Source organism: Somniosus microcephalus, chromosome 3 (assembly GCF_052327205.1).
Source record: "Somniosus microcephalus isolate GS21.2 chromosome 3, FLI_Smic_1.0, whole genome shotgun sequence".
Classification (NCBI taxonomy): Eukaryota; Metazoa; Chordata; class Chondrichthyes; order Squaliformes; family Somniosidae; genus Somniosus; species Somniosus microcephalus.
Genome location: NC_140989.1, coordinates 224,322,578 through 224,337,119, shown reverse-complemented (window position 1 = coordinate 224,337,119; position 14,542 = coordinate 224,322,578). Strand labels below are relative to the sequence as shown.

At 44.0% G+C, this 14,542-nt stretch overlaps 1 protein-coding gene across 6 annotated transcripts in view; it reads left to right on the top strand.

Moving 5' to 3' along the window:
• Nucleotides 1-933: 933 nt before the first annotated feature.
• The window catches only part of imp3 (IMP U3 small nucleolar ribonucleoprotein 3), a 326,220-nt gene continuing 312,611 nt past the window's right edge, over nucleotides 934-14,542 (top strand). Inside the window, exon 1 of one of the 6 annotated variants that reach the window (XM_085982178.1) lies at nucleotides 934-1,157. In XM_085982178.1, coding sequence (XP_085838304.1) covers nucleotides 1,021-1,157 — 137 coding nt within the window. In that variant the 5' untranslated portion in view covers nucleotides 934-1,020. The remainder of the gene's footprint in view (nucleotides 1,158-14,542) is intronic. The other 5 variants (XM_085982177.1, XM_085982181.1, XM_085982176.1 and 2 more) reach the window with 5 other exon arrangements.

Sequence of the window (14,542 nt, the reverse complement as noted above, 5' to 3'; positions counted from 1 at the left end):
CTTGAAGGGGCTGCTCCTCGATTTTTGGTTGCACTTCAGTCCCACGCTCTTGATCTACGGTCACCCGGTGCGGAGGGGAGCGGATAGGCTGGAGGACCTCCTTGTGGGCCTGCTCCTGGGCCTGGCTAAAAGAGCAATCAATTGGTCCAGGCAGCAGGCGATCGAGGGGGTCGTCCAGCCGGATTGCCTGCCTCTCTTCCGCGGCCATGTTCGCGCCCGGGTGGCCCTGGAGATGGAGCACACGGTGTCCGCCGGTACGCTTGAGTATTTCCGCGACCGTTGGGCGCCGCGGGGACTGGAGTGCATCATCAATTTGGAACACCAAATTTTAATTTGATTTATTAAGGATTAGTTGAACTTTTGTTTATTTACAGTTGATTTGGTTCAAATTTTGGTTCAAATAAAAAGAGGACCTCCGAATAGTAAAGACCTGTTAAAGTTATTCTTGTGGTCTGTGTCTAGTGATTTATAATAAGCATAACTGGGACACACAGACTTAACATCATCCTTGTTTTTAAATCCCTCCAGGGCCTCGCCCCTTCCTATCTCTGTAATCTCCTTCAGCCCCACAACCACTCCCACACACCGCCCCCACCACCCGCCTGAGATATCTGCGCTCCTCTAATTCTGCGCTCTTGAGCATCCCTGATTATAATCGCTCAACCATTGGTGGCTATGCCTTCAGCTGTCGAGGCCCTACGCTCTGGAATTCCCTCCCTGAACCTCTCGGCCTCTCTTTCCTCCATAAAACCTAGCTATTTGGTCATCTTCCCTAATTTCTAATATGGCTTGGTGTCAAATTTGTGTCTTTTAACACTCCTGGTGGGACGTTTTACTACATTGAAGGCGCTATATAAATATAATAAATACAAATTTTGCTATCATATAAATACAAGTAGTTGTTGTTTTCTCTCTTTGGTTCCACGCAGGCAGCAACAGCAAGGCCCCCCCTCAGGGATTTTGTACATTTTTCTCAGGCGGCGCGCCAGACAGCCGGCGAAGACCCCGAGCACGGTAACCATGGTGCGTAAGCTCAAGTTCCACGAGCAGAAACTCTTGAAGAAAGTCGACTTTATCTCGTGGGAGGTGGACAACAACCTGAGCGAAGTGAAGGTGCTGCGCAGATTCCGCATTCAGCGGAGGGAGGACTACACCAAGTGAGTATTCCTTCGAATGAGACGGCCCGCTGGCAGCGCCGCTCTTGGATACTCGAGGGGCGCCGCCATGTTGGCGAGGCCTTAGCAACCGCAGCCAGGCGAATTGCCCCCGGCCTGGACTGAGCGCCGGCGCCGGACACGCGTCCATCACGCCGCCATGTTCGTGAAAGTGAGGCTGAGGTTATTTAAAAAAAAACTGTTCGAGCCCGTCCTCTTGGCAGTCCTGAAGAGCCTGGGCCAAGCCGGGTTTGGTCGGACTCGGTGCATTGTGGGGTGTGTAGTTCTCCGGCCAGGGATCTGCTGGTTTCACTGCCAGTCTTGTCATGCACCGCCGCACTGGCTTGTGCAACGTGGGAGATGCTGGAAATACACAGCAAACCCAACATTTGATAAGAAGGAAGGCACAGCCGTTATGGTTTAGATGTGCGTTCATTTTGAAGGTTGAATTGCTGTCTGCAACTCGAGGAACGTTGGCTCAGAGTTGTTGAGCTGGAGTCTGAGCTGCAGACGTTGCGATGCATCAGGGAGGGGGAGAGTAACCTAGACACTTTGACCCAAGAGGCAGTCACACCCCATAGGTTCGGTAGTAGTTTAGATTTGGTCTGGACAAGAGGCTATGACTGAGCCAGGCAGGTATGGGGACCTAGGATGCAGTGATGGAGGAGCCTCGACCTTTGATCTTGTCCAACAGGTATGAGGTACTTGCTACCAATGTTCCTGCTAAACTGCGTGGCCGCGCAGTCACCTGCAAGATCCTGCATAAGCCTCTAACTGGCTTTTCCATTGTAGATACCGTGCATGCGCAAAAATTTGAATGGAGGAGGTAGTGTGGCTTCGGGGGAATGTTGCTTGTTACCAGTATGGATCAGAACTAAGACTGCAGGGAGGATGAGCGAACTGACCATGGCACTGGTACAGGAGGCCATTCAAGTGGGGTGGGGGTGAGTAAAAAGGAATGTGGTAGGGGATAGTATAGTCAGGGGGATAGATGCTGTTCTCTGCAACTGTGACCAGGAGTCCTGAAGGCTGTGTTGCCTGCCTGATGCCAGGGTTAAGGATATCTCCTTGCAGCTGTAAGAACTGGGAGCATGAGGGGAGGATCCAGTTGTCATGGTCCACGTAGGAACTAGGAATGAGGTTCTGCTGAGGGAGTTTGAGAAGTTAGGGTCCAAATTAACAAGCAGAACCTCATAGGTAATATCTTGATTACTACCTGAGCCATGTGCAAATTGGCATGGGGTCAAACAGAGCAGACTGTTGAATGCGTGGCTCAAAAAGTGATGTGGGAGGCAGGGGTTTTGAGTCATGGGACACTGGCACCAGTACTGGGGAAAGAGGGAGCTGTTCTGTTGCGGCAGGCTCCACTTAAACCTGGCTGGGACCAGTGTCTTAGTGAATTGAATAACTAGGGCTGTAGATAAGGCTTTAAACTAAAAAGGGGTAGGGGGAGGGTTCAGCTGAGGGGAACTTTACACATCTTAAGAGAAAAATTAAGGCTATAGAGCAGTGTAGCAATTTGGGTAAAGATAAGCAGAGTGTGACAGGAATGGACATAGAGTTTAACGGTCGCAACGAATAAGGTCAAATCGGGGGGGAAATGATAAAACGTTAAAACTAAAGGTGCTTTTTCTGAATGCATGAAGCATTTGTAACAAGATATATGAATGAATGGCACAAATAGAGATAAATGGGTTTGATCTAATAGTCATTACAGAGACGTGGTTGCATGGTAACTAAGGTTGGGAACTAAATATTTCGGGGTACTTGATGTTTGAAAGGACAGACAGAATGGAAAAGGAGTGGGTGCAGCTCTGATAAAGCATGACAGAAGGACAGTAGTGAGGAAGGATCTTGGCTCGGAAGATCAGGAAGTAGAATCTGTATGGGTTGAGATAAGAAATAACAAGGGGCAGAAAACACTGGTGGAAGTAGTTTAAAGGCCCCCTAACAGTATCTATACTGTTGGACAGCATATTAATAAAGAAATAAGAGGACCTTGTAACAGAAGTAATGCAATAATTGTGGGAGTTTTCAATCTTCTTATAAACTGGACAAATCAATTTGGCAAAGGTAGTCTGGAGGACTAGTTCATGGAAAGCATTCAAGACAGTTTCCTTGAACAATATGTCGTGGAACCAACCAGGGAACAGGCTATTTAAAAAAAAAATTCTTGTGTAATGAGACAGGGTTAATTAGTAATCTCATAGTAAAGGATCCTCTGGGGAAGAGTGATCATAATATGATAGAATTTCACATTGACTTCAAGAATGTCATACAGAAACTAGAGTCTTAAACTTAAATTAAACTAATTACGTACGTATGAGGGGCGAATTGGCTAAGGTAGATTGGGAAATTAGATTAAAAGGTATGACTGTAGATAAGCAATGGCAAACATTTAAAGAAATATTTAATAATTCTCAAAGAATAAACAATCCATTGAGAAATAAAAATTCCACAGGAAAAGTGATCCCTCCATGACTCATTAAAGATAGTATTAAATTAAAAGAGGCATAAAATGTTGCCAAGAGTAGTAAGCCTGAGGTTTGGGAGATTTTTAGAAACAAACAAATGATGACCAAAAAATTGATGGAGTGAGAAAATAGAATATGAGAGTAAACTAACAAGAAATATAAAAACAGATTGTATAAGCTTTAAAAGTACGTAAAAAGGAAGAGAGTAGCAAAAGTAAATTTGGGTCCTTTTGGAGTCTGAGACAGAACAAATTATAATGGGGAATAAGGAAATGGCAGACAGGTTAAACAAATATTTTGTATCGGTCTTCACAAAAGAAGACACAAAAAAATACCAGAAATAGTGGGGCAACAAGGGTCTAAAGAGAGTGAGAAACTTAAAGTAATTTAATATTAGTAAAGAAAAAGTACTGGAGAAATTAATGGGACTAAAGCCTACAAATCCCCTGGACCTGATGGCCTACATCCTCGGGTTCTAAACGTGTTGGCTACAGAGATAGTGCATGTATTGGTTGTGATCTTCCAAAATTTGCTAGATTCTGGAATGGTCCCAGTTGATTGGAAGGTAGCAAATGCAACCCCACTATTCAAGAAAGGAGGGAGAGAGAAAAGAGGGAACTGCAGGCCAGTTAGCCTAACATCAGTCATCGGGAAAATGCTGGAAGCCATTATTAAGGAAATGATAATAGGGCACTTAGAAAATAGGCAGAATCAACATGGTTTTATGAAAAGGAAATAGTGTTTAACAAATTTTTTGAGGATGTACCTGTAACTAGCAGGGTCGATAAAGGGGAACCAGTGGATGTACTGTAGTATATTTGGATTTTCAAAAGGCATTCGATAAGGTGCCACACGAATGGTTGTTACACAAGATAAGGGTTCATGGGGCTGGGGGTAATATATTAGTATGGATAGCGGATTGGTTAAAGGACAGAAAAGAGAGGGTAGGAATAAATGGGTCATTTTTAGGTTGGCAGGCTGTAACTAGTGGGGTACCGTAAGGATCTGTGCTGGGGCCTCTGCTATTTACAATCTATATTAACAACTTCGATGAAGGGACCGAGTATAATGTATCCAAGTTTGCTGACAATACAAAGCAAGTTGGGAAAGTAAGCTGTGAGGAGGACTCGGAGATTGCAAAGGGATATAGACAGGTTAAGTGAGTGGGCAATAAGATGGCAGATGGAGTATAATGTGGGGGAATGTGAGGTTATTCACTTTGGGAGGAAGAATAGAAAAAACAGGACTTTTTTTTAAATGGTGAGAAACTATTAAATGTTGGTGTACAGAGGGATTTGCGTGTCCTTGTACACGAAACACAAAAAGTTAACATGCAGGGTACAGCAAGCAGTTGGGCATTGCAAAAGGTATGTTGGCCTTTATTGCAAGAGGGTTGGAGTACCAGAGTAAGGCAGTCTTGCAATTGTACAAGACTTTGGTGAGACCACACCTGGAGAACTGTGTACATTTTTGCTCCATATTTAAGGAAGGATATACTTGCCTTGGAGGCAGTGCAACTAAGGTTCATTGGATTGACTCCTGGGATGAGAGGCTTTTATGATGAGAGATTGAGTAGAATGGGCCTATACTCTCTGGAGTTTAGAAGAATGAGAGATGATCTCATTGAAACATACAAGATTCTGAAGGGGATTGACAGGGTAGATGCTGAGAAGCTATTTTCCCTTGGCTGGAGAGTCTAAAACTAGGGGCCATTGTCTCAGGATAAGGGGTCAGTCATTTAGGACTGAGATGAGGAGAAATTTCTTCATTGAGGGTTGTGAATCTTTGGAATTCACTACCACAGAGGGCTGTGGATGCTGAATCATTTAATATATTCAAGGCTGAGATCTAAGATTTTTGGACTCTTAAGGGGATCAAGGGCTCTGGGGATCGTGTGGGAAAGTGGAGTTGAGGTTGAAGATCAGCCACTATCTTATTGAATGGCGAAGTAGCTCGCTGGGCCATATTTACAAAAAAATATTCACGGGATGTCGGCAAGGCCAGCATTTATTGCCCATTCCTAATTGCCCTCGAGAAGCCGCCGCCTTGAATACAAATGAGTGGCTTGCTCGGCCATCTCAGGGCAGTTAAAAGTCAACCACAAAAGTCACATATAGGCCAGACCGGGTGAGGACGGCAGATTTCCTTCCCTAAAGGACATTAGTGAACGGGATGGATTTTTACGACAATCCAACAGTTTCATGGTCGCCGTTACTGATACTAGCTTTTTATTCCAAATTTATTTGAATATTTTGAATTTAAATTCTTCAGCTACCGTGGTGGGATTTGAACTCCTGTCTCTGGATCATTAGTCCTGACCGCTGGAGTACGGGTCCAGTAACATAACCACTATGCCACCATGCTCCTAATCCTGCTCATCATTCATATTCTTCTGAATGGTGTTAGGTTGTAAATAAGAGAATAAGGCGGGAGAAGATGAGAGAAGAGGGTTGCTAACTCTGGTTAGACCTATTCCTGGAATCATAGTATCATACAGCACAGAAGTAGGCCATTCAGCCCATCGTACCTGTGCCGCCTCTTTGAAAGAGCTATCCAATTAGTCGCACTCCCCTGCTCTTTCCCCATAGCCTTGAATTTCTTTTCCTTTTCGGGTAACTATCCAATTCCCTTTTTTTGCAAGTTACTATTGATTCTTTTACGTCCAGTTGAGAGGGGAGATGGGGCTTCAGTTTAATGTCTGACCCTTAATTCCCATGGACTCCAGGGCAACCTGACCACACATACAGGCACAGGGAGCTGTTGAGTGGGAACTTAATGGCCATTTCACACTCCACATCAATAAAAATTGTTGAGGGAAGAAAGATTATTCAGAGAGGCGAAAGACACTCCAGCAGTGGTTTCCAATAACTTCATTCCCAAAATGTCCTGGTAGTTCACTCTCAGGTAGGCTACAGACTTGGGAATGGACGCAGCATAAATGGGAGTTGGCAAATGGGAAAAGGAACAGATTGGAATAGAAATTGTCTCTGGTGGTTGTGTTGAGGGATAAATGTTGGCCAAGACACCAGAAGAAATCCCCTGCTCTTCGACTAGTGCCAGAAGATCATCTACATCCACCAGAGAGGGTAGATGGGACCTTAGTTTAATATTTCATTTGAAAGAGGTTGACGTGCCAACCCAGATTATGTGCTCAATTCTTTGGAATGGAGCTTGAACCCATGACATTCTGACTTGGAGGTGAGAGTGCTACCACCGAGCCAAGGTTGATAGAAGAATGCAAATAGTGGTGGGGTGAAAAGACACAGGAGAGGTCCATGTACAACAAAAATGTGAGGGGGAAAAAATCAAGAAAGGGAAAAAAGCTGCACATAAGAAATTAAAACAGAAATTGAAGCAAAACATGGTGAGAAGAGAAATAAGTATGTGATCAGCAAAGTTTGAGTGATAGGCTTATCACTGCTTTTTCAATCCCAAGATATATGACTCCTTGAACAAAGTTGACGTACTTTTTATCGTAAAAATCTAACTGAATATTCTGTGTTTGAGGTGCTAACCTTGTGGCTTTTTGTTACTGCTTGGAGTGTCATGGGCTGCAGTGACAGGTTGGTTCTTGCACACAAAGCAGATGAATAGGACAGTGGTGTTATCAGTTTTGGTACCAGAGGGCAAATAATAGGAAAATATTATTGCTTACATATCTTCTGTATTAATTGCTGTTATAGCATTCATCTAAATTAGATTAATTTTACAGGATGCAGATGAGTGTGTTGTCTCCTTCTTGGGCCAAAGCAGAGACACATTATTGCACCCAACTACTACCTGACTTGAGGTCTGTTAACTTAAGCACGCTTAAGGAATTAAACACTGGAGATTCCCAAGTGTAATAGCTCAGTACCACACTGTAGTACATAGGAACAGGAGTAGGCCATTCAGCCCCTCGGGCCTACTCCGCTATTAAATTAGATCATGGCTGGTCTGTACCTCCACTCCATTTACCCACCTCCGGTTCTCCTGTTAGCTCCTGAGGGTGCTTGCGGGGTTATGGTTCCAGGGATAGAGGACAGTAGGTTTTTCTGGTTGGATGAAGGATGACTAGCCAAAATGGCCTTTGTCATGTGATCCTTTGAAGGAGGAGGCACCAAAATCTGTCTGTGATCCAGCCTAGTGCGTTTACAGAGATCCTTAGAATGTACAGCGTAGATTCACCAGGAGGAGGCTAAGAATAGGAAACTGCTATCATGAAGAGACAATTGAGATACTGGGACTATTTCCACTGGAGCAGAGAAGGCCAAGAGTAGATGCAATGTTTTTTTTAATTCTGAAGGTTTTGACAGGGAATAGGGATGACTCTGACTTCACAAGCAGAAGAAATAGACGAGGGTTCCTCAATTTAAATTTGTCATTAAATGAGAGGAGATGGGTTAGGAGAAATCTTTGTGCAGAGTTGTTGGAGAATGGAATGCTTTGCCATGGAGTAGTTGAAGCAGAGACTATTGAATCATTTGAGGGAAAATAGGAAAAATGTTTAGAGTTGGGGAAGATGCAGGACTATGGTAAGAGAACATGGCTGAGGGTTTAGTTTTGGATTATTCTAGAAAGAGCCAGCACACACAGTGGGCCAAATGGCCTCCTTCTGTACTGTAAATTTCTATGATTTCAAAAGATTTGCAGAGCATTTAGGTTTGTTGTGCAATTGGACGGACAAATATCTGAAGAAATTAAACGCGGGAATTGCCGTATAGGGAGACTTAGAATGGACCTGGAAGTAATAGTAATTTGCTTTCAATGCTGAGACGTAACTGATTGTTTGGCACTTGTAGAGTGAAGAAGACAAGATGAAGAAGCATTCGGATAGTACCAGGAAAAGTGGGGGGAGGAAGAAAAACACAAGCAAATAACAGATGCTGCAATCAGAAAAAGGGAAGTCATGGGTGACTTTAATCTACATATAGATTGGGCTAACCAAATTAGTAACAATACTGTGGAGGAGGAATTCCTGGAGTGTTTACGGGATGGTTTCCTGGACCAATATGTCGAGGAACCAACCAGAGATCAGGCCATGTTAGACTGGGTATTATGTAACGAGAAAGGATTAATTAGCAATCTTGGTGTACGAAGCCCCTTGGGTCAGAGCGATCATAATATGATCGAATTCTTCATTAAGATGGAGAATGAAGTAGTTGACTCAGAGACTAGGGTCCTCAATTTAAATAAAGGAAACTACGATGGTCTGAGGCGCGAGTTGGGTAGGATTGATTGGGGAATGTCACTCAAAGGGTTGACGGTGGATAGGCAATGGCAAACATTCAAAGACCGAATGGATGAACTACAGAATTTGTTCATCGCAGTTTGGCATAAAAATAAAAATAAAAAGGTGACTCAACCGTGGCTAACAAGGGAAATTAGGGATAGCATAAGATCCAAGGAGAGGACATATAAATTGGCCAGAAAAAGCAATAATCCTGAGGATTGGGAGCAATTTAGGATTCAGTAAAGGAGGACAAAGGGATTAATTAAGAAGGGGAAAATAGAATATGAGAGTAAGCTTTTAGGGAACATAAAAACTGACTGTAAAAGCTTTTATAGATATGTGAAGAGAAAAAGATTGGTGAAGTCAAGCGTAAGTCCCTTGCAGTCAGAATCAGGGGAATTTATAATGGGGAACAAAGAAATGGCGACCAACTAAATACATATTTTGGTTCTGTCTTCACCAAAGGAGGACACAAATAACCTCCCAGAGGTGCCGGGGAACATAGGGTCTGATGAAAGGGAGGAACTGAAAGAAATCAGTATTTGTAGGGAAATGGTGTTAGGGAAATTGATGGGATTGAAGGCCAATAAATCCCCAGGGCCTGATAATCTACATCCTAGGGTACTTAAGGAAGTGGCCCAAGAAATAGTAGATGCATTGCTGATCATCTTCCAACATTCGATGGAATCTGGAACAGTACCCATGGATTGGAGGGTAGTTAATGTTACCCCACTCTTCAAAAAAGGTGGCAGAGAGAAAACGGGGAATTACAGACCGGTAAGCCTGACATCGGCAGTGAGGAAAATGCTAGAGTCCATTATAAAAGATGTAATAGCAGAGCACTTGGAAAACAGTGACAGGATCGGACAAAGTCAACATGGATTCACAAAAGGTAAATCGTGCTTGACTAATCTACTGGAATTTTTTGAGAATGTAACTGGTATAAAATAGATAAGGGAGAACCAGTGGATGTGGTGTATCTGGACTTTCAGAAGGCCTTCGATAAGGTCCCGCATAAGAGATTAGCGTGTAAAGTTAAGGCACATGGAATTGGGGGCAAGGTATTGACTTGGATAGAGAACTGGTTGGCAGACAGAAAGCAAAGAGTTGGACTAAACTGGTCCTTTTCTGAGTGGCAGGCAGTGACCAGTGGGGTACCGCAGGGATCGGTCCTTGGACCCCAGCTATTCACAATATATATTAATGATCTAGACAAGGGAACTAGATGTAATATCTCCAAATTTGCAGACGACACAAAGCTGGGTGGGCGTGTGTGCTGTGAGGAGGATGTCGAGAAACTCCAGGATGATTTGGACATGTTGGGTGATTGGGCAGAAACATGGCAGATGCAATATATCGTGGATAAATGTGAGGTTGTCCACTTTGGTGGCCAAAACAGGAAGGCAGATTATTATCTAAATGGCAGTAGACTGGGAGAAGGGGAAGTGCAACGAGACTTGGGTGTCCTTGTGCACCAGTCGCTGAAGGTAAGCATGCAGGTGCAGCAGGCGGTTAAGAAGGCAAATGGTATGTTGGCCTTCGTAGCGAGAGGGTTTGAGTACAGGAACAAGGATGTCTTGCTGCAGTTGTACAGGGCCTTGGTGAGACCACATCTTGATTATTGTGTGCAGTTTTGGTCGCCTTATCTGAGGAAGGATGTTCTTGCCATTGAAGGAGTTCAGCGAAGATTCACCAGGCTGATACCTGGGATGGCAGGAATGACGTATGAGAAGAGATTGGGTCGATTGGGCTTGTACTTGCTGGAGTTTAGAAGAATGAGAGGTGATCTCATTGAAACTTATAAAATTCTGACAGGACTGGACAGACTAGATGCAGGAAGGATGTTCCCGATGGTCGGGGAGCCCAGAACCAGGGGACACAGTCTAAGGATAAAGGGTAGGCCATTTAGGACAGAAATGAGGAGGAATTTGTTCACCCATAGCGTGGTGAACCTGTGGAACTCTCTACCACAGAAGGCGGTGGAGGCCAATTCATTAAATATATTCAAGAAGGAGTTGGATATATTTCTTAAGGCTAAAGGGATCAAGGGGTATGGGGAGAAAGCAGGGACCGGGTACTGAATTTGGATGATCAGCCATGATCGCATTGAATGGCGGAGCAGGCTTGAGGGGCTGAATGGCCTACTCCTGCTCCTATCTTCTATGGATGTGAGGGATTGATCAATCATGATTCCCAGGCCCCTTTCCCAATTGATCCTTGTCAGTATTTTCCCATTAATCTAATCTAATCCAATCCAGCTGCTTATTTTGTCCCCTTAAGTGTATGACTTATCTACATTTAACTGCCAATTGTCATTCCACCTTCCCAAATACATATAATATCAATTAGGTTGTTTATATAGCTAGAAACAAACTGTTTCCTCATAAAACAGACCCAACTCTTTGTATAAAAGTGGTCAACAAAGGTCTGCTGAGCCAAAAGTATAAAGGTCTGTCAGCAGCTGAAAAGAAAAAAAGACCGGTTAACATTTCAAACAGCGGCCCTTATTTAGAACTGTTCGGACAGAGTTTCTGTGCCCAAAACATTAGTTTGTTCTGTTTTCAGATGTTGATATGCTGTGTATTTCATCACGCAGTTTTATAAAATCTTGTGGTGTGTTGAGACTTAGCTGAGCTCAGCTGGATGATGATAGTGTTCTGGTTGTCTCTAACATTGGCAGGCTCAGGAGGGATCAATTGGCCAAGGATCTTTCTTCGATTCAGTGACTCCTGCTCCAAGTGCATATTTATTTGCAAATGTTGGGCAAGGACAGGATTGGCTCAGCTACAATTCCCCAACTGGTCAAAAAGCAGACTAACGCTTGTTGGTTCTGTACATAAATTAAGATGACCTGAGTAAAGTTACTGGAGTTGCCTTTTGAACCAGCATGAGTTGCCACCTTCAGGGGAGGTGGAAGGAGAAAATTTGATGGAAATGCAATGAGTGAATGGATTGGCCACTGATAAAAATGTGAATAAATCAAAATAAATGTAGTATGAAATGTAGGGTGTATTTATACTGGTCCCATTCTAATCAGTGTCACCCAAAACTGTACTGCATCAACTAGAAAGTGGCAGTGTAATTTAGGAGTTGGGTCCTGATCTAACTAATGCACACGGAGGTTAAGAGGCTGTCTTGTAATGGTTTGTGTTGCAGTCTAATTTACCCTCGTGCAAAGCTATACTTTAAAAGTACATCTTGGATTTCCAGTGAACTTGTAACAACTTATGTGTAATTATTTTAAAAATGTTATTGGAGAGTGAGTGGAAGTGTGTACTTTCTCCAAAAACTAAAAATGAGCTCAAAAGCGAAATACTGCGGATGCTGGAAATCAGAAATAAAAACAGTAAGTGCTGGAAACACTCAGCGGGCCAGGCAGCATCTGTGGAGAGGCTGATGAAAGGTCATTGACCTGAAACTTTTAACTGTTCTCTCTCCACAGATGCTGCCTGACCTGCTGAGTGTTTCTTGCATTTTCTGTTTTATTACTAAAAAGTAGCTGGAGTGAACCTTTGGACAGAGCTCCTCTGTGCAAACTGCAGCTAAGGGTGTTTGGCAGAATAACTATGCTCTGACAATGGATTGAGACCAGTAGCTGTAGTAACTGCAGCCTAACAGTCCACTAAAACGAAGTGAAGGTGCAGCAACATACTGTTCGTACACCACTTATTGCCAGTTGTTATGGGCATATAATGAGTTAAGTGCAAATGTTAATCGTGGCCATTTAAGATTTACTGATTGAGGAGTTAATTGACCTTTAAGTCAAACACTGCCTTGTACTTTTACTTTGGCACTTATTTAATTTGGATTGTGGGAGAGCAGTATCTGAGCACTGGCCTCCCTGCTAATATATTGCGAAAACCAACTCCCTCAGCCCAGTGGCCACATCATAGACCTACAAAAAGAAATGTGTCTGATTCTGCTGCCAGGATAAGTGAGCCAGCGTCGGCAATGTAAATGGGGGAAAAACTAGTGCATAGCCTGCTCTCCCACAATTCATACCAGACAAATATCACGGGAGAAGCACCTTTTTAATTTGCAGGTTGGAGGCAGAAGAATTCAGGCGACAAATAGAATGTAATGGGCCTCGTCTGAGTTTAACAGTAGGCAGTCCAATACTTGGACAGAAATTTTTTTGCTCTCCAAACCTTTGCATGTCAGTCAGCAGGGGTTTCTTTACATTTGTGACAGTAGAAAGTAGGCCAGCTTCTGAATGTTGTAGTGTGCCTCCCCAGACCCAGTAAGAACTACAAACCACATGTATTTCAAAATGGTAACCATATATAAGAATACCAACAACAAACCCACCTGTGGGTGCTGAACTGGCTGGTGTTAACTTCGTATAAGTTCAGCCTCTGATATTGACATTTTTTGTAAAATTATAGAGCTTTGTAAAATGAGTGTTAATTGGGTACCATTTGAGTTATGAGCTCTTAATCAGGTTAATTAGTTTTGGCTTTGAACCTTTTTATTTACCACACGTAGCACTGATTGGGTTGAATGTTTTCATATGTAAGACTCATTTCAGATTTTTGATAGCAAAATACTGCAGATGCTGGAAATCCAAAATAACAACAGAAAATGCTGGAAAAACTCAGCAGGCCAGGCAACGTCCGTGGAGAGAAAATAGAGTCCACGTTTTGGGTGAACCCTTTGTCAAGACTAAAGAAGCACAGGAAATGAAGTAGATTAAGAGGCCAGGCTGGGAGAGAACAAAAGAGAAGTGAAGAGACATTAAGAGGTATTCAAAACGAGATGAGATGGTGATGGGACTAGTGGAGACAAAAGACAGCTCTAGATTAGGTGTGAAATGCGCTGGCAGAATGGGAGACAGCTGTCAAGTGGGAGAGAGAAAAAAAAGAGAAAGTGGGGTGGGGAAGGGCCAAAACACAAGTGTGGATAAAAAATTATAAGTAAAAATGTAATAGGGGCCGAGGTTCTGATCTGAAATTGTTGAACTTGATATTGAGTCCGGAAGGCTGTAAAGTGCCTAATTGGAAGATGAGGTGCTGTTCCTCGCGCTTACGCTGAGCTTCCGTGGAACAATGCAAGAGGCCGAGGACGGTGAGGTCCGAGTGGGAATGGGGTGGTGAATTAAAATGACAGGCGACCGGAAGCTCGGGGTCACCCTTACGGACTGAATGGAGGTGTTCCGCAAAGTAGTCGCCCAATCTGCGTTTGGTCTCCCCCAATGTAGAGGAGACCACATTGTGAGCAGCGAATACAGTATACTGGATTGCAAGAAGTACAAGTAAATCGCTGTTTCACCTGGAAGGGGTATTTGGGGCCCTGGACAGTGGGAAGGGGGGAGGTGTTAAATCTCCTGCGCTTGCATGGGAAGGTGCCAGGGGAAGGGGTGCTGAGGGTGCGAGAGGAGTGGACGAGGGTATCTTGGAGGGAGCGGTCCCTACGGAATGCTGAAAGGGGAGGGGAGGTGGAGATGCGTTTGATGGTGGCATCACTTTGGAGGTGGCGGAAATGGCGGAGGATGATCCGTTGAATGTGGAGGCTGGTTGGGTGAAAGGTGAGGACAAGGGGAACCCTATCGTGGTTCCGGGAGGGAGGGGCAGGGGTGAGGGCAGAAGTGCGGGAGATAGAACGGACACGGTTGAGGGCTGTGTCAACCACGGTAGCGGGGAATCCGCGGTTGAGGAAAAAGGAAGACATGTCGGAAGCACTGGTGTGGAAGGTGGCATCGTCGG